At 47.4% G+C, this 26,351-nt stretch overlaps 1 protein-coding gene across 1 annotated transcript; it reads right to left on the bottom strand.

The window, feature by feature from the left end:
• Positions 1–109: 109 nt before the first annotated feature.
• On the bottom strand, positions 110–26,351 carry ERICH3 (glutamate rich 3). Its single transcript, XM_026042471.1, has 16 exons — positions 26,332–26,351; positions 24,977–25,070; positions 24,472–24,597; positions 22,916–22,987; positions 20,986–21,114; positions 20,203–20,286; positions 19,594–19,743; positions 18,052–18,270; positions 17,004–17,184; positions 15,833–16,019; positions 14,874–15,172; positions 12,271–12,492; positions 8,688–9,164; positions 5,061–5,198; positions 1,298–2,188; positions 110–150 (listed from the first exon to the last, which is right to left on the bottom strand). The coding sequence occupies exons 1-16, from the start codon at positions 26,349–26,351 to the stop codon at positions 110–112; spliced, it is 3,330 nt and encodes a 1,109-aa protein (XP_025898256.1).

The following is a 26,351-nucleotide window of genomic DNA, read 5'->3' as shown; positions in this document are numbered from 1 at the left end:
TCAGTTCCCACTTCTGCCTCTGCTGTTTCTCCCTCTGCCAGCCCCTCGWTGCCCCCAGGATCTCTCTCTGGTGCCGCTGTCTCAGGAGCCTCCTCCTCGGCAGCCGGGCTCAGGGCCGGCTCTGCCGGCTCCACTGCAGGTCCCACCACCCTGTCCTGAGGCCCGGGGACGGTCGGCTGGGTCCCCGCACTGGCCTTGTCTCCGACGGGCGGCGTTCCCTGCTCCTCCACACGCCCTCCGGGTGCAACACCCACTGGCACCTCCTGCCACTGCAGCCCAGACGGCCCGGCAGGCCTTCTTGCTCCTGCCCCTGCTGCAGCCTCCGTCCCCTGGATCCCCCCTGCTCCTGCCACTACTGCGGCCTCCATCCCCTCAGTCCCCCCTGCTCCTGCCCCTGCTGCGGCCTCCAGCCCCTGGATCCCCCCTGCTCCTGCCCCTGCTGCAGCCTCCATCCCCTCAGTCCCCCCTGCAGCCTCTGTCCCCTGGATGCCCCCTGCTCCTGCCACTGCTGCGGCCTCCGTCCCCTGGATCGCCCCTGCTCCTGACCCTGCTGCAGCCTCCGTCCCCTGGATGCCCCCTGCTCCTGGTGCTGCTGCGGCCTCCATCCCCTCAGTCCCCCCTGCTCCTGCTGCGGCCTCCATCCCCTCGGTCCCCCCTGCTCCTGCCCCTGCTGCAGCCTCCATCCCCTGGATCGCCCCTGCTCCTGGTGCTGCTACGGCCTCCATCCCCTCAGTCCCCCCTGCTCCTGCTGCGGCCTCCATCCCCTCGGTCCCCCCTGCTCCTGCCGCTGCTGTGGCCTGGGCCCTGGTCACGCTACAGCCATTGCCCCCCGGCAGGGCTGTCGCTGCTGCCCCCAACGCTGCAGCAGCCTCCGGTGCCACCAGACCCAGGCTGCCCCCCAGGCCGCCCTGCTYGGGCCCCCCCGTGCCCCACAGCCCCCTGGGTGCCAGGCAGCCCCACAGCACTGCCTCCCCCGGCACTGCGGCCTCTGCCGCAGCCTCTGCCGCTCCCGCTGCCTCCTCGGGGCCTCCCGTGGCCCCCGTGCCGGGCTCCGCTGGCGCCATGTGCACCCCTGCGGCGCAGCCCAGCGCGGCGGCCCCGCTCCGAGGCGCCCCTCTTGCTGCGCCTGCCCAGCCTTCCTCCTGCTCCTGCTCCTCCTCGGCTGCCATCTCCTGCAGCTGAGAGGAACCTCTGCTTATGGGATGCCCTCCAGCCCCTCCCAGCGCCTCCAGCCCCAAGGCTGCTTCCCAAGGGGAACCCTCAGCCTCAGCTCCTGCTCTCAGGAGGGAGCTCTCACCCATCTCTGAGGGTTCATCCATGTTGGACACTGCAGCTCCCCGGGCAGCTTTCCCAGCCTCCATTCCCTCTTCCCCAGCTGCTTCCAGCTGGGGAAACTCACTGGACTTCTTAAGCTCTTCTCTTCCCCGTGCTGCTGCTTCTGTGCAAAGATCCATCTCCCCTGATGCTTCCAGTAGAGCCCCAAACTTCTCCACAGCTTCCTGTCCTTCAGAAGCAGCTTCCTCCCCAGCCTCTTCTGCCTCAGGGCTCACCTCCCCCACAAGCTCTTCTGCCAACTTTGTGTCTCCCACAGCCTCCTGCCCCTCAGCCACAGCGACCTCCACAACCTCCTTACCTGCGACACCTCCCTCCTCCGTAGCCTCCCCTGCCTCGGCCGCACTCTCGCTCAGCACCTCCTTGGCCTCAGAGGCTCCTTGCACAGCATCCTGCTCTGCCCGATGCTCCTTGGGCCCCGCTCCATCCACCTCCCTGCCCCTCCACACCACGGCCTGTAACACCTCTGCTCCCTCAGGCGTTGCTCCTCCCAGCGCTTCTGCAGCCTTCAACACTCCCTGCTCCCCAAAGGGCACCTCTCCACCTCTTCCTGTCTCCTCTTCTTTTGAATCTTCTTCTGTCATGGCCCTCTCTTCCTTAGGTGCAGATTTTTCTACAGCAAGTTGAGCCTCCACCAGCATCCCAGCTATGGTGTCTTCCTGGGACAGCAGATCCTCCTCCAGTGCTGTTTCCTGTCCCACCTCTTCACTGCAAGCACCAACTTCCTCAGCTACAAAGTCTTCATTTTCAAGGACTTGTTTCTCTCCCATCATCTGCCCTTCTTGTACCACTTGTTCTTCTGCCTTTTGTATTTCAAGTGTTCTCATCTCTTCTGCCAAGGAAGCTCCATCTGGTGCTGTTAAGAAATAATCAAAACATTAGTTTTTATTGAAATAACTGTTAATGTTAAAGCTGTCTTATGAGGCAGTTATTAAAGACGCCATCTCTCCTAAGCAATGGAGGGACATCAGCATGGCAAAGAGAAAACTTGTTCTGCTGTTTCTTGTTCCACACATGCATGCAGGTACCTAGTGCCACAGTGGCACCCAGAGGAACTAATTTAAGCAAAACCGGTGATCAGCTTCCACAGTGACCTTCCCTCTGCCTTCCCACCTGGCAGGGCGCTCAGGGGGGTTGCACAGGACACCCTCAGCTTGGCGCTTGCATTCACACGCTCCAAGCAGTTGGCCAGTTGCTCGTGTACAGTACGCACGCGTAAGAGGAAAAGCACACAGCTGTTCACGGAAAACAGGCAACTGCTTCCCCTAATTCTGTAACCACACCAGGGGAATAACGTAGGGCCTCCTCTCTCCCCCGGGAATCCTATAGCAGMGCACTCATGGAATTCCGGAGTTCCGTGTTGCGGGATCTGCTCGCGGGCCGCCACCTCTGGAGCTCTGCTCCTGCCACTGGAGCCACCGGAGCTCTGTGCTGCTGCGGCTGCTCTGAAGCCACGAACCGCCCCGTGTGTCAGAGAGCAGGGCGGTCGGGGCCGAGCGGGGCCGCTTGGCCATAAGGGGCAGCGGAGGGACAGGAACCTGCCCGGCCTCTCCCAGTGCGCCCCATGCACCCGTCCTGCCTCCAGGACCTGCCGCCAGGCCGGGACACAACCCGCTCCCTGCCACAGAGAGGCGGGAGCGGAAAGGACGGAGGGACCCAGGGAGGAAGCAACGAGCTGCGCAGACAAGAGAGGATGGAGGCCCTGGAAGGAGAAAGGGGCAGCTCAGGGGCTGCCTCCTCCCACTGCATCACTCATTGCCCGAGCATCAGACAACACCGTTAAATTAAAAATTCCACACTGCATTTTGTAATACAGGGAATCACGTCTTCATCCAGACGTGCCTTCCACCATGTACATGGGTTATGTTTATTACTAGCTTCCTCRAGGACCTTAGTCCCATAAGCTTTAAATGTGCTTTTTTGTTTATATATATAAGATATATAATTATAGTTACATAATTATAATTATATATAATTATACAATTTTATATATATAAAAGAAAGAAGAAATTATATATAGATATACAAAAACATCTCAATCAGCTCTACCTCCTGAATCTGGGAGAATTTAACCTACTATTAAAATCAGTAACTTGCATAATCATTAAAAATTTGTACACAAAGACTCTGATACAAAATGAGATTAAAATAATCTCATTCATCTCAACCAAGAATCAAATATTCCTACCTCCACAAAGGCAACCTCTGACCTGCCCAGGGGCTAGGGCTGGACAAAGGCTCCCCTAAGGGATTTTAGCTAGTCCCTGTGCTGCAAATGCTTTGTTACCTTCTTCCAACAGAAACAGAGTGTGTTCTGCAGCCTGACGCATCTGTGCTACCCTGCCCGTGTTACCCTCAGTGGACAGAGCGGGGTTCATCACTGCTTGGGCTCTGGCAGCTGCTTTCCCTCCCATCAGGTGAGGTCCTGCCCAGGCTGCGAATCGCACAAGTGTGAAGTTATTTCTCATTAAAGCGTCCAAACGAGACACCTTGGGAGCATCCTCCTCCACAGGCCACCTCTGTGGGAAGAGGGARCCTTCCACCTGCACCAAGGGGTCGCGAATCTCCACTGACAGCGCAGTCTGCCTGGGAACTCCCTCAGAAACAGAGATGCTGCAAGGACCAGTGTGTGAGATGCCTGGGTTCTGAAATGAAATCCCACAGATGGTTGTTCTACGRTTAGCTGATGAGACAGGGCAGAAATAGCCTCATCCCAGAAAGGATCCCTGAGGAAAAGGCAATGACTGAGACCAGTGATGAAGAGGAACCTCCACCCTCCTGGATACACTTGCTAGATGAAAGACCCATTAACAACGTTGTTCTTTGACCAGGTGACAGCAAAAAGAAACCTTAGTTCACCCTGGCTTATGCAGACAGTGCAGAACTGGCGAGTGGAAACCAGGTGTTTCTGGTTCCTGCCAGCCCTGGACTCTGGGACGGAGGATGAAGCAGGAGGGGCAAGTGCAGGCTCGGCCAGTCTCACCACGAGGTTTCGCTCGTTGCTACGGTGAAGAAGAGGCTCTAGCACTTACTGCCACAGGAGGGCCCTGCAGCAGCCCCTCTAGCAAGGAGCAGCTGCCTCCCGTGGCCCTGTCCCTGCGAGGCAGGGCAAGCCTCCAAAACCAAACTGCACCCGTCCTGTGCGGACTGCAGTGTCCCCAGACGCTTACCGACAGAAATGCTTGAAACAGCCGAGATCAGGCTGGATTCCCCTACTGCCAATTAAGCCAGCTGCTAACATGGAGACAAGCTGGAAACACGGTGGGGATGAGGGCTGGAGTTCAGCTTGGCGCCTGCTCCGTCATCCTTGCTCCAATCCATGCCAGCAGCCCCCTCCTGCCCATCTTGACACTCCGTTTCCCCAGGAGGCTCCATCCTATCATTTACTACATCTACTTGGAAGCAAAGGGGAATTCACCAGACACCTGCTTTTCACTGCTATTTTCTTGAGTGGCAGCCAGGCTTTTTCTGACTTGGATTCTTTGCCCAGGATCATTATAAGTCCCCCAAAGGCATCAATTATACGTGACTACAGAAGCCAGCTAGACATCACCTGATTTTGTACAAGTCAGGAAAAAAAAAAAAAAAAAAAAGGAGTCAAGAAAGTAAAGAAGAACACCAGGAAGGCTGTTAGCCTAGAAAGTAAAGCAAACGGCAAAATTGTTCTATAAATAATTTTAAATGAATGAAATTTAACCCAGGTTCCTGACCACATTAGCTGTCCTCACCTTCACTGAGAGCACACTCTGTGCCTGTTAAGTTCTCTTCTTTCCCATCCACTCTGGAATCACTAGTTTCAAGCTCAGGATTCACGTGATGATCATCTTCAATTGTGTCTGTTATTTTCTCTTGGGCTGATTTGCAATCTTGGAAAAAAAACACAAAATTGGAAAAGAGGAAGCAACAAAGAAGCCATCAAAAATAAAAAGCAGCATAGAAACCATTCACTCAGCTCAGCTTGACATAAAATCTGCAATATTTCTGCAGGTTTGATTGGCACCAAGTAAATCTTCACCAGAAATAATTTTTGAAGTAGATTAAAATCAAATGGCAATGGCTATTAACAAAATGAGAGAGAGAGAGAGAGAGAGAGAGAAGAGAGAGCCCAAGATGTTCGTGTAGAAGCAGCCACGGAGGCAGCAGCAATCTCCTTCCACAAGGTTTCCCCAAAACAGCCAGACTGCCTTTGTCAGGATGGGGGTAGGAGGGTGCAGAAGGTTCAATGCACAATGACAATGTTCTATAAAATTGCTTTTGTTCTATAACTACTTTTCTAGAAATGTGGCATTTTTCTATTTGAAGCCCAATTAAGGTTCTGATGACTCCTCAGTTCCCCAAACTAACAGAAGAGACAAAGTTTGGGGATGCAGGAGCAGGGTTTCAGCCTGTGGTTAAGATGTCTGTGAATCCTAATTGGGGCTCCTATTGCAGCAGCACAGCTGGCAGAGGGCTCTGCAAAGCCAAGGAGCACAACAAACCACTTGGCCTTCTTGTGTCCAAGTCTCGGCCCCTGGGCTGTGTGTTACATGGGGTGAGATTTGACTTCCAAGTAACACTCTAACTAGATTTCTCTGAAATTAAAATAAGGAGCCACGAGCAGGAAGCCAGTTCCCTTGCTAAGGGTCTGGCCGCCTTTGGGCCGCCCTGCAGCACAGGTACAGGTGTTTGTACAGGTGTTTGTATTGTGCAAACCAGTATGTGGGGCATCACGGAGGGGCAGGACGGAGCGCAGTGAAGAGGCTGCACCAGGAGGCCGAAGGCCAGAACACAAGTGCAGGTGCAAACTCACTGGGCAGCAGATGCAAACACGGATGCTGAAAGGCCAGACAGGGATTCTTTTTCCTGTGTACAAAGATCCRACTGCCAGAGTGAAGCATAAACCAGGAAGCCTCTCATGCTCTCCACGACCACCATCTTCTCTTCCATTATCACAAACAAGGACAGTGACAGAGGYACCTCAGGCACTCCTACCCAAGCAGGATCGGTTGCATAAAACAAGCACAGAGACGGACTGACCCGGCGCCTCGTGCCATCTGAAACACCCCTGTCCACCTGCCTCTGCGCCGAAGGGAGCAGGAGGAGCAGAGCCCTTGCAGGAAGTGTCCAGGACAAAGGAGGATGAGGAAAACACCAACCCGCCAAGCACCGTCCTTCCTCAGCGTGTGTTTGACCAGGTCTTCACAGAACACGACTGCTCCCCGTGCCACGTACGACACCACACACAGACAACACCAGTACTGCAGAAATAGAACAGTCCAACCACCAAGCTGTACGTGAAAGCTCAACAGCTTCCACTACACAGTAATTAATGATCTTGGCTCTTACGGCTAAGCTGAAAAGGTAAAGACTACAGGCCTGCAAGGAGCAGAAAACAGCAGAATCCATAGTCATTAGAAAGGATTGCTTGGGTCCTTCACTAAGCTACAGATCGATTAAATCACTTAAGATAACACAGCTTAATCTGGAATGCAATTTACATTTAATATTTGTATTAAGTATTTTAACATCTGCACTGTGTTTCTAACAGTTAAATCCCTTTTGAATTCAAGTAAGAGAAATTTGCAACTTTCAGATAAAGCTCCAACATGGCAAGCAAGTATAAAACAAGCGCAGGTGAAGAACGTACCCCATTGTGTCACATGTGGGAACAGGCATGTGTGCCTGTGTGCACGCAGGTGATGGCATCTTCCCTCCAATAACACACTGGGAGAAAGGCCTATCAATTCTCAGGAGACTGCAGATGGCACCAAATTGCTTTATACTTRTAGCTGCATATAGGGAATTTCAGGTCTGCTATTTCAACATCAGTCGGGGCAATGAAGGATTCCAGAGGAACTGCAAGATGGATATTGCTCCCCCTGGCTTGCAGTGAGAAGAATTAACATCGTCCTCAACTCCACATTCTCCTCTTCCCAGCTCCTTGCCTCTCTTTTGCCAATACATCATCCGTCCCATCCCACCTTTTCCCTGGACAGTTGTCTTCTACACTGTTGATTCTTTCTCCCTGCCTTCCATTTTACATGTTATTTTCTCTTCTGTTTTTCACCTTTGTTATTTTCTCCTCCTTCCTCTCATGGTTCCTCCTACTCCACTTACTCCCTTTCCTTCCTTCCTTATCAGTACTCAGAACTCACAGTTCCTAAGACAAATGGAAGACTCCAATATTTTGGGCTAATTCAATACCAGATTACTGGCTTGACCCATTCAGTTGATCCTTCTTTGGTTTTGCACTACAGCCTAACATGCTGTATTACTGTATTACAGCTGCTATACAAGTTCCTTGTTCCTCAGTGGTCTTTACTCAGCTCGCCTGAAGCTGGTGGAAAAGCTGCTCAACCTGAAGCTGCTTCCATGGCCCAGATGCAGGCTCCAGAAGCAAAGAGCTGGTGAGATGTCAGCATTATCCAGTCACGGGAACACTACTTCAATTCTGAATGCAAAACAGAGCAAAAGCAAAGACAAGGCAGTCCAAGTAACCCATCAGCAAAGGACTTGCAAGCACCGAGCACCAGCATTCACAGATGTTGGCTCCACACACGGTTTAGATACTCACACTGCAGTGAACAGGAAGCAACAGGAGCAAAATCAAAAAATAACCAGTAAAACCTGACACGTTCCACTGCAAGGCCAGCATACAGAAAGATACAACGGGATATGCAATCTCAAATGCAGCTCTGTCAGCACCACTGCAGAACGTTTCTTTACACTGTCTGACTTAACAACATGTAAAACACTTTTATGAACCAGATAATATTTCAAAGCAAGGACTTGCCTTCTTTCCCCTTCCTCATAATGCAAACCTTGCCCACGTGGCTGTTTGTTACTTGCTCATTACCCACACAACATCCACGAAGGTGAGGCTGCAGCATCTCCATTTTACCAGCAAACAGGAGTCGGGCTGATTTGCTCCTTGACAAGAAGGTTGTCACAAAGTGCAGTTACAAAAACRGGAGTCAATGGACACAGTGTTTAATCCATCTGCTGCACCATGACTCATACAGCATCTTTGGGAGATTTTTTGAATCCCGTATTACCCATAGGATAATGAGATTCCCCCCAATCTGGCAWGCAGATTCCTTTATAGATAATAAAGAGCATATAAATCTTAAAATTATAGTATGTAAGAATAGTCAAAGTCTTACACTAAAACACTAGAAAAGAAACCACCCAAGATTACACTCTGGATGGTTATTTAGCTCACAGCAATACAGGGCATTCTGACAGCTCGATATTGCCTGCAGAAGTAGTCCAGCAGCTGCATTTGCAAAGCAGCCTCATAACGTGGCATAAAGGCAAATACAGCAGCACTTGCACACACTGGGCACATCGCGGCTCTGCAGAGAGAACATACTCACCCCCTCCTTCGTCACTCTGAGGAGACTCTTCACTTCTATCCTCCACTTCCATCACACGACTTTCCAAGGACACTAGGACATCTTCCTTCCCAGTATGTGCCGCCTTCTCCCCATCTTCCCTTGTGTCACTTTCTACTGACCCAGCGTGTTCGAGCTGCCTGCTAACTTTGGGACCTTGATGCTGCATTGCCATTACACTTTCATGAAAAAAATCAGTGTTTACCCTTGCTGCTTCTCGCTCTTCTGCGTCATCTATTCCTTCTTCTTCCAGTGCAAATGTTTCTGGGTTGTCCTCTATTCCGGATCGATYATTCTTCCCATTCTCACTTCCACACCCTGCGTGAGCTACGCTGCCAGCTGGCCTTTCAGTATCACACTCCTCGTTGTCCTTAACGTTGTCTTTGAAGTTTTCAGCAGAGTCATCTTCACTGCTGTACAAAGTACTCATGGATGAGGAGCAGAGCGCAGACCTCCTATCTAAGAGTGAAAAATAATTCCATTTTAATATCTGTCATGAAAACATCTGCATTCATTGGCCACTAATTCATTTTGCCATGCACAAAGGGCCAGGTTCAGAGTTCTCATCTCCTATCAGCCTCTGAATTGCACCCCCTGAAGGACTTGATRGCAAAGTTCCAGTAATTGTACATTGATTCATTTGAACAATATACTTTTAAGTGTTACAAACAGAGCCATTTAACTTTTTCTTCTGATAACAACTATGATAAAATTCTCTGTTTGAGAAAGAGGAATGTCATGAAATGTTGAGAAATGTCAAGAAAAATAAGTCTTTTAGTGCACTCATGTCATGCCAGTGAATCATAGAATCACCGAATCCTTAAGGTTGGAAGGGACCACTAGAGATCATCGAGTGCAATCTCCCTGCACATGCAGGGTCACCCAGAGCATGGGCACAGGATGATGTCTCAGCAGGTTTGTAAGATCTCCACAGGAGACTCCACCACCTCTCTTGGCAACCTGTTGCATAGAATAAAGAGCTGTAAAATCATGTGAAAAACACAGAAGGTGACTCGGGAAGGCATTTCACTGTCTCCTTTAAAAGGAAGATTTAGAGATCATGACATAACATTCATAAATGGAAACAAAATGAAGAAAAAATCTTCATTGATAATTCTTCATATAGTATTTTACAAAACAGTGGAATTTATTGCTGCTGCAGGACACTRAGGGCGTCCAAAGTCCATACAGATCAAAAAAGAGATGAGTTAAACTCAAGAAGGCAAAACCCGCCCAGGCCAGGCAAGTTCAAAGAGAGAGCCCCTCGAAGCCCAGCTAAGCACAGGGTGGGAAAACACAGCAGGGAAGCAGCTCCGCAGCACTGCCCTTTTCCTGCACATTTTCCTGCGCCTAAGTCACCGGCACACGGCCCTGTGCCGTGTCCCTGAGCAGCTGCTGCCTTTTCCCGGAGCCACTGTCTGCAGCCAGTCCTYCCTGCAGCCTCTGCGCAGCTTGTTCATCTGCCCACATGAGGAATGCTCATGGAAAACGCTGRTAACATTTTAAATCATCCTTTTCATCTGCAGTGTGTTATGAAAATTCACTTAGGGAGGCCTCTAATGAAGGTCCTTAGGATACAAGTAGCTATGAAAGACAATTCAAGTTACCTGCTTCATTCCACCTAGAAACACCCACACATTCACAGCTTCCACTTCATCATCACACACTGCCACAGCTTGATAAGCAGCTGATTCAAATCACAGAAATGATAATACATACACTAATAGGAATTCTTAATTGTACTTGATGTACATGATTATTCATGAATCACAAGTAAACTATTTCCGAGTACCTTAGAAAATAAAAAATAGATATTTTTGATCACTGCAATGATTTTTAGGCCAAAATATTTCAAATTTGGTTTGAATTTCTGTTGCATTTTATACGTTCTATAAAAAGACTGGATCTTTCTTGCAGCTGCAGTGTTTTCACAAACAGCTGTTTTACCATTGCAAATTTCACCTAGAAATACAAATGTGAAAGTAATGTTTACATTTAAATTGAGAAACAGCTTTCATTATTACGACTGTCAAATGTAAGGAATATAAATGAGTTCATTTTAGAGCAGCAGTAAATTGAGAAATTCTTGTATATTATGACAAGTAACAGGCACATAAGTCAGCTCTGGATCTAAGAGAAGATTTAAGAGCTCCCTCTAAGAGGAGAAATATTAGAAGTAAATCACTTTTCCATGAAGAGACCAGCGAAAAATGTAGGCAGTTCATTTTCTGCTCTTTCACTGTGTTCTGGAATTCTCTTACTGCTTGTTTAATAAATGTGAAATTGCCTGCAAGTTTCTCCTGGATTATTTATGAATATATGCTGCTGGGAATATGTGAAGGTCAATTGTTAGAGCATTAACAGAAGTGCTGATTCAAGAAACTGAAGGGACAGAAAATGCTATTTATGCTACAGAAATTAATTCCAGAACAGTTTAATCTTTCTGAATTAATAATAATTGTCCCGTGCACTTTGTACTTTCATATCTACATTTGAATCAGGAAATCACAGCTTGTCACATAGCTCAGACCCTTAATCTGTTTCTTACCAGACCTGATCTGGGGACCTCAGAAATTTTCTAACTGCTGCAAGTAGAGCAGACAAACGGGTAAACTACATTTTCCTCTCTGAACTACACATAAGTGAATGATCTAGTGGGGTATAAGCTAAGGTTATGATGACTTGGGATCATTATTAATGATAACACTTAGGACAAACTAATGATAACACTTAGGACAAACAAGGTATTATATTGGGTTTCATGATGGCTTCTCAGATAAAAAGGCAAGTGGCCATGACTTCACAACTGTTGGTGACCAGCAACACTGCCACTGCCCTAAGTACATACAGCTGATGTGCTGACCAGCTACTTTTCCATTTCTGCCACAAAGGAGTCCAGCGATGTCTGCTGTAAACCATGGCGCATGCTTATGCTACCCAATGAATTTGGCAGTATTTAGTGATGGACAGTAGAACCAATAAACACACTTAAAATAGGCATCTTCTACTAATTCAGTAGTGATTGCATGATTTTTTTTTGTCCTTTACCTAGTTTATACATCACAATAGCACCGCAGCACAAATTAATATCTATGTTCCCCCAAATTAAGCCACCGGGAACTGTAAAACGTCACACTGTTGTAATAAAGATGTCAAGCTACTCTACCCCATTTCTCCTCACTCACCTGACGAGCATCACAGCTGGAGCAGAGGGACACACTAAGCTCAGCTGGCTCAATAAGCACTCTGTGGAAGGGCAGGAAGACTCTGTCTCAGCCAGAGGAGCAGCAAAGTGCTGACTCGGACCTTCCCTTCCCAGTTACCGCTAGAAGCGGTTGCTCCATAGCTCAGAACTTTAAGGCAGCTGAAAAAATCCCACTCTCCACAATGCAAAACAAATGCAAAGAGTTGGGATGTTTTGCGATGATTAACACCCAAAACGTCACTGTCTTGACACTTGAAATTTAATAAAAATACAGACTCACCATACATTTTGTGCATGCCCAGTAACGTAAAACATGCACCACACTGACTGCTCTACGTCTTGGTATGACAAAAGACTAACCTTGTTTACTACCGTCTGAGGTGCTGTCGGAGCGTCCATCACTTTCATCTTTCTCACTGTCTGTGGCCTGCACTGCCTTCTGGGTTGAATTTCTACTCTCTTTTTCATGGTCTAGATTTTCTTTTTCATCATCTGTGGATGACTTTGACATTCCACTCATTTGATCACTAGTCTGTCCTTCTTTATTAACTTCTTCATCTGCTTCAAAATCTTCATCATAGTCTAAAAGAAAAGAATTCTACTGTGAGACAGATAACTAAATTCACAATCACTAAAGACCTTTTTAAGCAGACAAAGGTTAATTTAATTAACCTCCTTTTCCATTTGTTTTTGCTCACTTAGGAAAAAAAAATCAGGAAAGAGTCTGAGACCACACATAGGAATTGTGAGCACATTATAATAAAAGCAGCACTCTGTTCTTCATAGAGGGAGTAACAAAAATGCAATAAATATACTGAATGATGCAGCAAGTATCATCAGTATATTAAAAAAAATTTAAATAACCATTGCAAAATAAAAAGAAAAGAAAAATAAAAAGATGAATTATGCAAGCTCAGAAATAAATGACAGGCTTGTATTGGAGAAAGAAACTGTATACAAAAACATATAAACAACAGAGGAAGCTGTAGAAAGGAAGTATGTTGCAGTCCCAAGTCAGATAAATGTGGATTGACAAGGCACATTAGTGAAGAGGTAGCTTACAAACTAAATTAATCCATCAAATCTAAAGGGCACTGAAAAGGACATCTGTTACCACACAGTGCAAATGTCCATGCACTTCCCAGGTGGAATCCCACTGAACTGAAACTTACCCCAGAATTACTATTTTTACAGTAACAGGGCCTGGCTTTCATCCCAGGGTGCCACCCTCACAAACTGCCACATGTCAYAGATAACTTTGCTCACACCTCTTGTGAAGAAACGTTCTTTATGTACATTTAATGAATAACCTTTCCCTTTATAAGCAAGGCTGCAATATTTAAATCCCAGACACCAGAATGTATAGCGATGCCAGCACATTTCCATGCAAAATGCAGCAGTTCTGCTGCCACCACTAGTGAGAAAATAAACCTGACCAGCGCAGGGGAACCGTCACCATCACCATGCTACCTGTCCCTCTCAGCTGTAACTTCTCCCCGTACAGATTTAACTGGTCACCTCTTCTTTCCACCAACGCTTTTGAAGTGGTGAAGTGACAGAATGCCAAACAGAGACATGAAGAGTATCTGATGCAGAACCAATTATGCAAATAACAATTACCCACACAATGAGAATTAACAAAATAAGTGGATTTATCTTCTGCATTAGAAATCAATTAACATTCCAACTGCAGTGTTGGAAGTGAAGCCTCCCTGGGTAACTGTCAGAAAGATGCCCACCTCCGGGAAGTGAAAAGGCTTCATTAGTCACCAGAGCACATGCACAGGAACTCACAAAAAATCCTGAAAGGAGGAACAGGAACTGGAAGCAGGAAAAAAAAAAAATCTATAGAAGGACAACTTACTCTGACAATCCTTTTTAATAAGGAGTGAAAGAAGAGGTTGTGTTCATGGTCTTCCCTAGGAGTAGCAGATGTGTAAACAGACTGAGGACCAATGGGACTGGCTTCAGGTGGCACTGGGGAAAATGGCACCCTCTGAGCATGAAGCTGGGGCTGCACCACACTAATTTATATCTCAAAGATTATCTGTGTCTGCCACAAGAAACACTCCTCAGGCAAACTTTTAGCAAGTCTCTGCCTGATCTTTCCTTTTAAATATCTGTCAAGAGAAACCAGAGAGGTCTCAAGCAGAAGAGGTGAAGATGGTCAGCCACAACAGTCAATGGATGCATTAGTGGGAGGGAAGAACAGTTTCTTCCCAGCAGTGTGAAAGCAGGGAAAGCAAGAAAGGTGAGCTGGGAGACCTGGAGCCGAGCAGATGTGGAAAAGCGAGGAAGCTCGAGGACAGGGTGGCTTCGCACAGGGGTGGCTGGGCAGCTTAGCAGAACRGTGCCTATGAAGAGCCTTGGGCGCCCGCGGCAGCTCCGTCCCGCTAAGCACCGAGCAAGGGATTCCAAGCGACTCCGCGGGCGCCGGATGCAGCCGAGCGCCCTGCCTGTGCCAGCCCGATCGGCCTCCTGCCCGCAGCACTGCCCTYGGCCTGCACAGGCAGGCGGCCGACAGCTCCCACCTCCTGCCGCCTTCTCTTCCTTCCCCAAGGAGCTCTTCTCGCACCAGCCCAGCTGGGCAGCAACACACACGCAGTCCCCTTCCCTCCTCCAGCCCCATGTACTGCCATCTACTGCTGCTGTCCCTCTTCACCGCTGTCCTGCCACTGTGCCCACTTTCCTCCTGCTTTCCCAGCTCCCTCAGGCCCCTGTTTCAGCCTCTCCATCTTCCTTACATGTGCTTTGGCTCCTGCAAAATCCTCTCATCTTGTCATTTAACTGAGAGGAGTCCCAGCTACAGCCAACAGCCTCTGTGACATCTTCCCCACATTCCTCACATGAGGTGTCTCAAGGGAAGATAAATTCCTAATGAAGCTGGAAGCCCACAGTCCTGTRCCTTCTCCCTAACTCTCCTCTCCCRTTTTTCACCCCGTTTGTGCTCTGGAATGCTTTACCATTTTTACCCATGTCTTCTTGTCTATCTTCACTCTCATGATGAGACAGTTCTTTCATTCCTGCTCTTGTGTACTGCTCTCTTGTCTCCGTTGTGTCCTCCACAGGTTCCATATGTGCTCCGTGACCCGATGAAATGGCTACCATTGGATCCTGTCCTGCTTTCTGCTCCGCATGGCTTTCACTGGGCTCCCCGGGCACGCCGGCTCCCCRGGGCCCTGCTGCCTTCTCACTGCTCCCCTCCTCTGTCTTCTTCTTGGGAGGGGACGGCTTTTTGTCCAGGCCCATTGCAATAATGCACCTACAAAACAAACAAAAAACAGGACCTGGAACCCCCCACTGGTTTCAGGGAGCACGGAAGGGCTGCAGGCACCATCAGCAGCTCATGGCACTGCCSGAGGTGAAACGCAAGCAAGCTAGGCCCTCAGCTGCACCACACAGACAGCAAGGGCACTGAAAAGGGGCTTCTTGTTCTCAGAAACATCCTAGAAAGGCCTAAGAGATTTTTTCTTCCTCAGAATTGCTCTTCCTGTGTAAAGTTGCTGTGCACTCCTGCTCCCTGCAGCTGTTTACAAACTGTGACATCTTAAAATTACTGAGTTTAGGAATCTTGCTTTTTGTGCCTGCAAAACTGAAAATGTAACATTTCTGAAAGGAGATCTACTCTTCCTATTTTTGTTTTCGATATTCTTTCAGTTATCTTTGAGATACTGAAATGTCTGTGCCTACTRCATGTAACGGCTGCAGCAGCAGCACAGAATAAACTGGCCTTGACGGCATCCTTGCATGTGGGACTCAAATGAAAAACCCCACTCTGCAGATGCTTCAAGGGATGCCTGGAAACAGATGGGGTTCAAAAGAGCAGCAGAGTGCAGAAGGCTTTTAAAAAGAAGAAAATGGTAAACACTCTAAAAATGGTGTTGCTAAGACTTAGTGAGCAAAGTGCACTCTGTCTCCATACCTATAGCAAGGAGACGCTCTCTCCACATTGAGAAAACCAAAATATCCATGTCTGCCTCCCAGCCTGGAATGCTTCTGATGTTTGTACTCACAGCAAGAGCTCAACCTGTCCACCTGCATCCCATTGAGAAAAAAGGTGAGGCTGAATGGGAAGCCATGGTGCCTTCTGGAGATGAACTGAAAGGTCTCTGCAAATGAAGAAAGGGAAGTGCTCASAGAAAAGGGTTACACTTCACTGTCAGGCAATTGCATCTATTGCATCTGATCTGCATTATCTCCAAAGCACCCAAAGCATCTGAGATCAGGTCCTTTTGTTCTCAGCTGTACTAATGAGGCTGTAAAGCTTGACCTCCTCCATGCACAGAGCACTTTTCTCTTTCCAGCGCAGCAGTACCAAGCTGGACACATTTGTCACAAGCTAATGTGTTGCTGCTTTGTCTTTTCCCTGCTGCTGCAGCAGCAGAGCCTCCTATCACACATGCCCTGCACTCTGCCCCTTTCTCCCAGGGTGCCCATGAACCACGGGCAGCTGGAGCAGCGGGAACTTGCCCAGTTGATGGTGCAGGAGGTCCCTGGAGCTCCYGCACGGCGCTGCCTGTGGCACCCCGGGCAGCAGAGCTGCAGTGCTGGTGGCTGAATGTCCTGCTAGGAAGGCTTTGAAGCAGACCTATGGGCACAGTATGGTACATCCACAACCCTGGGGGACAGATTACAGAGTCACAGACTCACAGAATGGTTGAGGTTGGAAGGGACCTCTAGAGGCCATCCACTCCAACCCCTGCTCCAGCAGGGACACCCAGAGCACAGGGCACCCGGTCGCACCCAGGCAGGTTTGGGAGACCTCCAGAGCAGGAGCCTCCCCAGCCTCCCTGGGCAGCCTGGGCCAGGGCTCAGGCACCCTCACGCTGAAGAAGTTCTTCCTCACATGCAGATGGAGCTGCCTGGGTTTCAGCTGGGACCCACTGCCCCTTGGGCAATTACAACCTCATTTTCTATTATGAAATAGTAAATCTGGATTTAGTTTGGAGGTAACTGGTGTGAAGGTCCCTGGACACCCATAAATTGGCCAAATTAAGCCAAAATCATTTTGATATCACACAAAATCATTTTGATACCAGCCATAAAAGAAGATGTTGCCAGATTCAATATAAGCTCTTCGGCTCTCTCCTTACCTCCTTCCAGGAGCTTGCCTTTGTAAACACACAAGTTTTCTCCTCCACAGTGCTGCTGATAGACTTTGATTTCATCTCTGAAATCAACATCATCATGAGATAAACACACACCTTTTCCTAAGAAGATCATGGTAACAAGTGCATCGCTACGTAATGAGGGCCTGTGGAATTTTCCAGAATTCTGCAGCAGAAAAGACACACAAAAATGCATACAGTTCCCAACTCCTAACAAAAGGTGAGCACAAAGATCCCATACACACAGTATATTTATTAAGTATTAATTTACTTCACTGCTTACTGCATTTAGTAACATCTGAATATCAAACAGATCAAAAATGATTAGCAAATCTTTAGGCCCAAGTCAGCTTTTTTTCTCCACTCTCCTGATTTTGAAGGGCTGAAGCACGAAGTACAACTGCAGCTTTCCAAGGAGAACTGCACCAAGGAGAGAGGATGCTGGCCAGGTAACAGGCAACAGAGCCTTCGGGGACAAATTCAGGCCCTGGGCTCCACCTGCCTTACTCACAAAAAGGGCATGAATTCATGACAATTCTGGGAGTCAGGAARGTGAGAAGTGACCTACAAGCAACTTTTTCCTATCTAAATAGGTTCTAAGRAAGCCCAATGAGCATGACCTCTGCAGATATTAATAGCACATTCATTTATGCTATGAATGTGCTTCAAAAGCAACCCTTTTTGAAGTTCAGCATCTACTTGGGAGAGATGGGATCCGCCTCACTAAGCCTCTTGCCAACAGGCTGGCTGATCTGGTAAGGTGAACTTCAGCTGAAGAATGACGAGTTCAAATGGGACTTCCTAAGGCTTTCTGTTCAAGCATCTTTCCTTTTTAACTAATGAAAAAATCCAAATRCTTTAGTATACAGAGAAATGGATGATAGCTATATTTTAACAGCTTGAAATTTCTGAAGAAAATTCATATGAATCTTCAGGCAAAATATGTATTCACACAATTCAGCATCATGTAAATACATCCCTGAGGAAGGCAATACACCTATAATTAATGAAGAAACAGAACAAAATAACCAACCTTTGTTAAAAGTTGCTCCAAGTCATTTGGTGCAGTGGTGGGACGAAACCGTCTTCTCCTGGGCATCCCTTTTCTCCCTGTTTTTACACTCCTGCCTCCTGCTTGCAGAGGAGGAGGTGGCACTGGTATCACATAATTGTTAATGATGGGCAGTCGATACGGGGACATACCAGTCACATATTCTACCGAGTTCATAAGTCTTAACTGACTCTTCTCCCCCTGGAAACACATTTTAACCACGTTAAGTAAATCACACTAAAAGAGCTACAGAGCATATCAAGCTAACAGCAGTTCAGCTGTTCTTTACATTTAGCAACAGACACTTCCAGAAAAAAGAACATTTTAAACTTGCCCCTTCAGCAGCCATTTTTGTTCTTAAATGCTTTCTTTTAACCTGCACAACAACACACACAAATGGAGAAACCAAGATCCAGCTACTTGAAAACATCCCCCTTAGATACACATGTATATTACAAACCACGTACTATGGGCAAGTTGGCAGAATGCCACACAATCCCACAGCACTGCTGTTCTCCCTCGGCTGGGAAGCAATTTCCAAAAGAGCCAGGATCTTCCAACAGTAAAATTGGTTGGCACCAACTATACAAGGTGCATTTCAAAGGCCTCTTTCTCATTTGCAGTGGAAGTTTAGCTCTCCCTCAGAATGAAATGCAAACAGAGGACCAAGGTAATGAAATGTGCAGCAAAGAGGGAAGAAATTCTGCAGCCACTGCATGCTCTGGATTTGAGCTCTGCATCATCTTTTCAAAATCAACAATTCATTTAGCTGTTTCATCAATAGCTATCTTGATTTATTATATGAATAACCCATAATCTGAGCGCCGACAGAGATAATACCAGCAGATTCTTGGGGAAATGATTGTGAGCATCACAATACAGAGTAAMTGCAGAGCAGGAGGGCAACTACTGATGTAAGTTCTGCCAGTGAGTAGCAGCAGGTCACAGTCTCACTCTAAAATTGCCCTGTCCCTTGGAGCTTTTGATGCAAAGCCAATTAACGCAATGTTTTCTAAAATACAGAAGTCCAAATCTCTCCTGAAAGTACTATGTACACATCAAGATCATTTTTTATTACTCCAGAGTTCCTCAACTCCACTAGAGTGACTTAATAAGAGGGGAAAAACAAAAAAAAAGTGGAGGAGTTTTATCTGTAGACAAAGACAAAAATTTGCAGGACTGCTTTTTTGACATATTAATATTAACCAGGTGGTTGCTTCCCTCTCTCCACATGACAAAAAATCTGTGTAGAGAGAGATTTTACACACACATGGATTTTACCCTACAAACAAAAATCAGCAAATTTTCCATGACACTGACCAAAGATTGGACATTAGACCAGTAAGACAATATCTTGAAAAATGAGGGTAAGTTAAAAGGAAGTGCTTAAATAAAAGTTGATCCTAAATTATGATTCTGTAGACATGTTGTGTGTTGCCTACAATTCTCAGAATTGCAATAACAAGCTGTATTATGAACCTGTTCCTAAAGTTATTTAATTTTCAAAGTGAAATATGTCCTCACCCCACTGGCAAACTGCTGATCATTGTCAAGCGTGGGGCTCCTCCGCTTAAGGTCTGAGATGTTCTGCAYGGCAGCAGCACTGCCAAGGGGCTGGTGCTGACGGGGGCCCTGCAGGTTTCCTGGAGCGGTATTTGGCCGAGAAGCAGCAGTCTAGAAAAGGCAAGAGACTTAGTGCACAGTGTCCAGTGTATAGCAGCACCATAAGGAGAAAACATAGTGCTGATCAGGACTTTCAGAAGACATTAGTGATTCTGAGGTACCTTCAGGAAACTTAGTTTTACAGTACCTTGTGCATCTGAAAAAAAAAGACCCTATAAACATATCTGAGAACCGAAAAACTGGAGTATCCAGAAAGTTTCTTGGCCATAAATCTGGCTTTTTTTTTTTTTTGCTATCTGCTCATAGTGCAGGCCTGAATCAAGCTCAGTAAACTCAGCGACCATAGCAGCGTGATCCRCAGTGGGGCCTTCAGTTCGTGGATGCTGAGAGAATGCACGAGGAAAGCATGTAGATTCAATATCAGCACTTTGAGTTTTTTCTTTTATACCCTTCAGAACACCAAATAAAAATGTTGAGAACTTAAGAATAAATACATAAAAATTAACTCACCATTCCTAAAAATACAGACTCCTTTTGTTGGTGATGATGATAAGGACGTCCAGGGTTAAGATCAACTAGAGGTCCCTGTGCTCTCTGTAKAGTGTTGGGAAGGGAAGGTAATTCAGAACTGGAAGCATTGCATCAATTTGCACCAATTAGCATTTATTGAATGCTGAGTCAGTTTAAAGGACACTATATATTTAGCCTTTSACATGAGACTTCGTCTTTGTTGTATTTCAGAAGTTTTATTAATGTTCTTTCTCTGCCCTTTTAACATGAGAGTAAGACCCTTCTGAGTCACAAGAACCCCAAAGCACAACCTTCTACCATGAGATTTAGTTTTACTTTGCCCTTTCATCACCCTTTTTGAAAGGATCTCCATAATTTCAAAATTTTACATGCATAAACTTGCTCACAGCCACAATATTTGTTGACAACATTTAGCGTACTGAATCAGACCTAGCCTTGGGTGACATGACAGGTAGAAGAGAGAAAGATTAAAGCAGGTTTATCACAAAGTAAAACTTTTTTTCTTCTAAGTCTTGATATGCAACATCAATTTTTTCAGCTTACTTTGTAATGACACAATCCTGCAAACAGAAAATTAGCCTCAAGTGATGCCGCATGGGGCCCCAGTCTGGAACAAACAGGGTAGTCAGTGCTGTAGATGTATCTGGATATATGTAGACATATCTAGCATGCATATCTAGATATGCATGTATATGCATGCATATACATGCATGCTTTTGACTGTGCTTACATCAGAGCACATAGAGTATTTGGTGGACTCACCAATTGTGAATGTCTAGCTTGTTCTCCAGTCACTAGAGGAAGGAGCCCATAATGACTTCTTGGACCAAGTGGTGGATGTGGGGAAAGTACAAGGTTAGCATCTTTCACAGACCTTCTGGATTGTTCCACCTGAAAGAACAGAAAATTTTACCTCTGAGTCACCAGGTACTCTCACAGCAATGTCTGAGCTGTCTTCTGCCTGCCTGTCATAGGGCAGCTGCAAGTAACAAGCAGCTTGCTGAGACCTCATGGAATACCTGGTTAACCACTCTTCAGTCAAAGTGGAGACCCAAAACTAACAGCACACAAAGAAATCAAGGGAAGAAGGAGAGGATGGCCAAAGGGGAAAAGACTTATTCCTTTTCCAATTTCTTTACCTACAGCTCTCTCCAGCCTCAACCCAATTCACATGCCCTTCTTTCTATGCTTCTCCAATTCTTGGCCTGACTGAAAGCCTCTGTTTTTAAAATTGGAGGATCTCCTCTATCTCCACTTCCTTGCCTTGACTGCTGCCCCCTCTACTGTATTTTCCTCTCTCAGAAGCCCCACAGTGGGCTGACAGTCCTTCTGCAAATAGCTAGCTACGTCTCCTCCTCCCTTGCTCAGATATCTGTCCTTTCCTTTTAGACCATCTTTTCAGTCAAATTCACTGAGCATATGAGGTAGGAATCACTGCTAATGCCGGGCAGCTTCCTGTGCTGCAGTGTAGCAACACTCCAGAGATACAGAATACAGATCTACAGGTGTCTGCCCTACACTGCTCACTGAGCCAACAATCTTGGTTTACGTTGCAAAATCACTCAAGTCTGGAATCCTTTGACAGACAGAGAACCTTGCCACGCTCTTCCCCACAGGAACTATGCTACTTCTATCGTGGGGACTTCCTGGCAGCAGAATGCTCTTGCAGTTACCAGGGTGATCAGGGTTGCCATGAAAATTTTCTGATAATTGCTCATAATTATATTATTTAAACTTAAACAAAAAGACCTTGCTTTGCAACCGCACAAAGAAGTAATCAGCTTCTCTGTGCACTCTTTCCAGTGTGTGCAGACTCCTAATAAAGAAACAAGATGTGGAAGGTATTGCAGCCAAGATGAGAACAGTTTTTCCAAAAAGAGTCCAAGTGACTTAATTGGGAGAGCCATTGACTTCAGTGGGATTTCCATGACTGAGGCTTTGACTACGCAACACCAAAGCGAAGACTTCCAAAGCCTCATTTCATGATTTACATGCTGCTTCTGCTAAAGCAGATGGAGATGCAAGCAAGTGAAAATATGAGCTCAACATGACTCCAAAGCAGTCACAAGCACATAGTGTCTCAAATTACTGGAAGAGCTGCCACACATATCTTAAATTATTCATCGGTACCTGGTTCCCCATTTCAAAGGGGAAATAGCAAAGCCAGCAAATACAGAAAAAGTGGCAAGAGTAATGAGAAATCTGGAATGGCCCAAGTATGAAAAATTCAGCAGACTGGGGCTCTCCAGCCTGGAAAACTGAGGATTATGATAAAGGTCCTTAAAAACATGAATGCCTTAGAAAAGAGGAACAGTTAATAACTTCTTCATAATAAGAACAAGAAAATATCCAACAGCATTACCACAAGATAAATGAATTAACGTGCAGAGTGCAAGTACTGTTTCACACAACTCGTAATTAAATTGCACAGCCAAGAACACTGCAGAAGTCTGGTTCGAAAGAAATCAGACACATTCACAGAAGTCCCTGAATTGCTGGATGATGGGAGAAATGTATCCTGGGGCAGGATCATTTCTACTTGCTTATTTATTGTGCTTGTTCCATAAGCACCTGCCACTGTTGGAGCCAGGATATTTGGCCCAGTGAATCTCTGGCCTGACTCATCACGGCTGCAGTTTAGCACAGCACGACTGCCAGGTCCCACCAGTACTCATTACCACTTAGCCCTTACCTTGATTTTTTGCACCCTTTCCTTCCTCACAAAATTTTCAAGTCTCCTTTTTATTTCCAGTTGATGATGACGCTATCAATGTAAAAGAAAGAGAAATCTCATCAATTAGGACACTGAGGTATCAGCGAGTACCAGAATGCTTGGTTCTGCTCTGCCCATCACTTGCATGCTCCCTGGTCAGCATCCTCATCGAAGCCCAGTACAAAACTAATATTGATTCAGCCCCTTTGCACTATACCTGTGTGTGTTAATACTGTCAAGGGAACAACTGAGCAATTTTGAGGTCATAGGGACCAACTCAACTCTTACATTTAAAATATGCAGTTCACATGCAACAGGAATGTCCCCAAACTTTGTACTCAGTTAAGATATAATATTTTCAATCATTTTCAAAAATTAAACAAAAATAAATCAAACAAATGGGCTTTGCAAATTCATAATCCCATAACCTATCAATTTGAATTAATTTTATCTTTTTGTAAGTGTAAAAAAAAAAAAAAGAAAGAAAAAGAAAAAAGTAGATTAAGATATATCCCTACATTTCAACTGTAACCTTTAATTTTTTCATGTGGCATGAACATTCCAAATGACATGATCTCTCTGGAGTGCGGACGCGGACTTATCACTCTGTGCTCTGTGGTCACTGTCTGCCTACATATTTTGGGGGAAAATGAGAGGAGCAGATTAGGACTTGAGTAGCTCAGATCTCCCACTGATTCCTTTCAGCCTGTATTCCAGTGGAAATGTACTCATTAGCGCCACAGCAGTAGCACASTATTTTTTCCTCCACCTTCATCCTTCATGTACATAAAAGGGCCATCTGGGACAACCTGCCCTTACTTACCAGGACACAGGCTGAAGAGCATATGGGGATGATGTTCTGGGGTCCCCAGTAACGCACTGAAACCAGTTCAGCCATTGAGTCACCCCCAAATACAACAGCCAAGCAAAAGCTTTGATTTTGGAAAGACATGCTTACCACTTGTCCAACCTAGGGCACAGAGGGTAGGATCCTCTCTCAGAGACTACTCAGCCTCTTCTTTGTGCATACGGTAGCAAAACACTAAAGAAAATCTTGCCTTTAACTACTGCAGTATATTGTGTGGGAAGGCACTTGTCCCACGATGACTGCTGCCATACACACAATGGCTGGTGCCACACAGAGACCAGCAAGGGCACCCCCTCCTCAGCACTGTGCATTCTCTGGCCAAGGTTCAGCGACAATAGGTGTAATATCTGACAGCACGTGCTTTACCAGCAATCAATATCCAGTAAGACTGGTAGCTCTGATGTGTGCCGCACAACCAGGGGGGCTGCAGCTCCGGGAGCATCCCGCCTGCAGCAAGGCTCATTGACGGCGCTGCACCCRCAGAGCCGGCCCAGCGCACCTAGGAGTGCCGATACAGCACGGCAGCGAGGTGCCAGTGCGGACAGCGCGGGCATCCTCGAGCACAGAGAAGCAAGGGTGCACAGYGGGCAGCCCCTCGAAGGAATGCTGGGCGTGGGAAGAAGACTAAGGGTGCCTCACTGTCACCCCTGGAGGAGAGAACACCTACCTCCATGTCAAGGACCTTATGAAATATGGCCTGAGCCAAACACTCCTGTACATATTTCTGGTGGTCCTTCCTCATGGCATTTAGCCGGTACTCCTTCTCGGGTATTATTCTTCCACTCTTTGAGATCTGGCATAAACAAACAAAATGCAAGTAAAGAGGAAACCAGAGGACAAAGAACATCTAAACAGAGACAACAGCCCAGGACAACGCTGGGAGCCCGGCTGGGTACACGGGAGCTGCCAGCCCCGCGGCACCGCATCTTGCCGGCACTGATCGTAGCAGCGCCCTGGGTGACACCGGGACAGGACAGACGGGCTCCGCGTTGCGGTGCCGCGTGGCCTGCGCCTRGCACACTCATGTCACGGCTTGGCTGGCTGATTCCTATCAATAGCAACCTATCCCTCCTACATAAAAAGAAACAGTGCAACCTTCAGGGTTCTGCCTTTTGCAGTATCCAAAGAAATACAGAMTTCTTCCTTCACAAAAGGAAATTTTTCAGTCTCACCAGTCCTGATCTCTGCAGATGTCGTCTTATCCTCCTGTTGCTGAAATATCCAGCCAAGTGTTTGTCTGTAAGGCTGTTATAGGTTGTAAGAAACCTGAAATAAAATCAATATAGATCCTTTAAAAATACCTTTTGACACCCTAAATATTACTTTATAACTTTAGTAAAAAGAACTACCCAATAGCTTGCTGCACAAAATGATGCCTTGAAGATTCAAGYCCAGCCTTTCCTCAGATAAAGGCCCATTACATTATGCAAAAGTAACAACTCCTTGCTCTATRAAGCTTCATATTAAACAGCTGAGTTGAGGGGGGAGGGAGCAGCCATCGGAACACAGGGCGCCAAGCAGCCAACCGCCCCATGAGAGCCCGACTTTGCAGCTCCCATTCAAGAGCACTTCCCAGGAGGGCTCCCACAAACGAGAAGCACCGAGTCCTGGCAGGGTGACAAGTTACCTGGCAGCCGCACTCGGTGCCAGCCCGGAGACAGGTGCCGTTGGGATCCCAGAGCTGGTTCCCGGCTGGCGGCTCCCCAGACCCGGCCGTGCGGCTCCTCGACGGTGCCAGCGTGCAGAGCCTCGGCGGGGCACGGGGCCGCCGCCAGGCCAGCCTAGGACCGAGCGGCCCGAGCTCTGACCAGTGCTGCTTTCTTCGTTTTATCTGCATTCTTCAGGCAGAACTTACCTCGGGCACCGCCTTGGCCTCCACAGACCGCTATGAACCTTCAGCCCCTGCCGCATTCTGCGCGTGAAGCCATGCGGAGCGCGGCCACGGACCAAAGTCCTCCCCGTGCACACATGCCCCGCGGGCTCTCCTTTCAGGGGCTTYACGTTGCTTTCCTTTTTCTCCATCTAACCTATCCTAGTGTCAAGCTACTGAGGAATCTTTGTGCAGACACTCAGAGAAAACATTGTCACTTATTTTGTCCGATCACCACCCGTGGAGGTTTTCAGGCTAACACCTCGTCCAGTCTCACGGATGACCCTCCTGGGAGGGGATCAGGCCTGCAGCCCCCAGAGGCTGCTTCCCACCTGGCCTACCTTCTCACCTGGGATGTTCAGCAGTGCTTTCCTAGACTAACGAGCTCTGTGATCTCCCGGCGCGGGCCCCTGGAGTCGCGGGGAGCGCAGTGGCTCTGCCCCTCACACCTCGTCCCGTCTCCCCTATCTGCAGGTCTGCGGGCCTCACGGCCTGGCAGCGAGACACGGAGCACATTCACTCCACACACGTTTAGCGTGACACAACCRGCCGTAGCACAACTGCTTCCCAGGGCTGCGGGGCCGGGCCGGGTGCCGAGGGGCAGCGCTCCGCCTGCCCCGGCCCCAGAGAGCGCCCGCCCGCCCGCGCCGCACTCACCCCGCCTGCGGGCCGCTCAT

This window comes from Nothoprocta perdicaria, unplaced genomic scaffold, assembly GCF_003342845.1.
Source record: "Nothoprocta perdicaria isolate Ctin4 unplaced genomic scaffold, notPer1 scaffold_304, whole genome shotgun sequence".
NCBI classification, from domain to species: Eukaryota; Metazoa; Chordata; class Aves; order Tinamiformes; family Tinamidae; genus Nothoprocta; species Nothoprocta perdicaria.
Note: the sequence above shows the minus strand (reverse complement) of the source record. Positions and strands in the feature narration are given on the sequence as shown.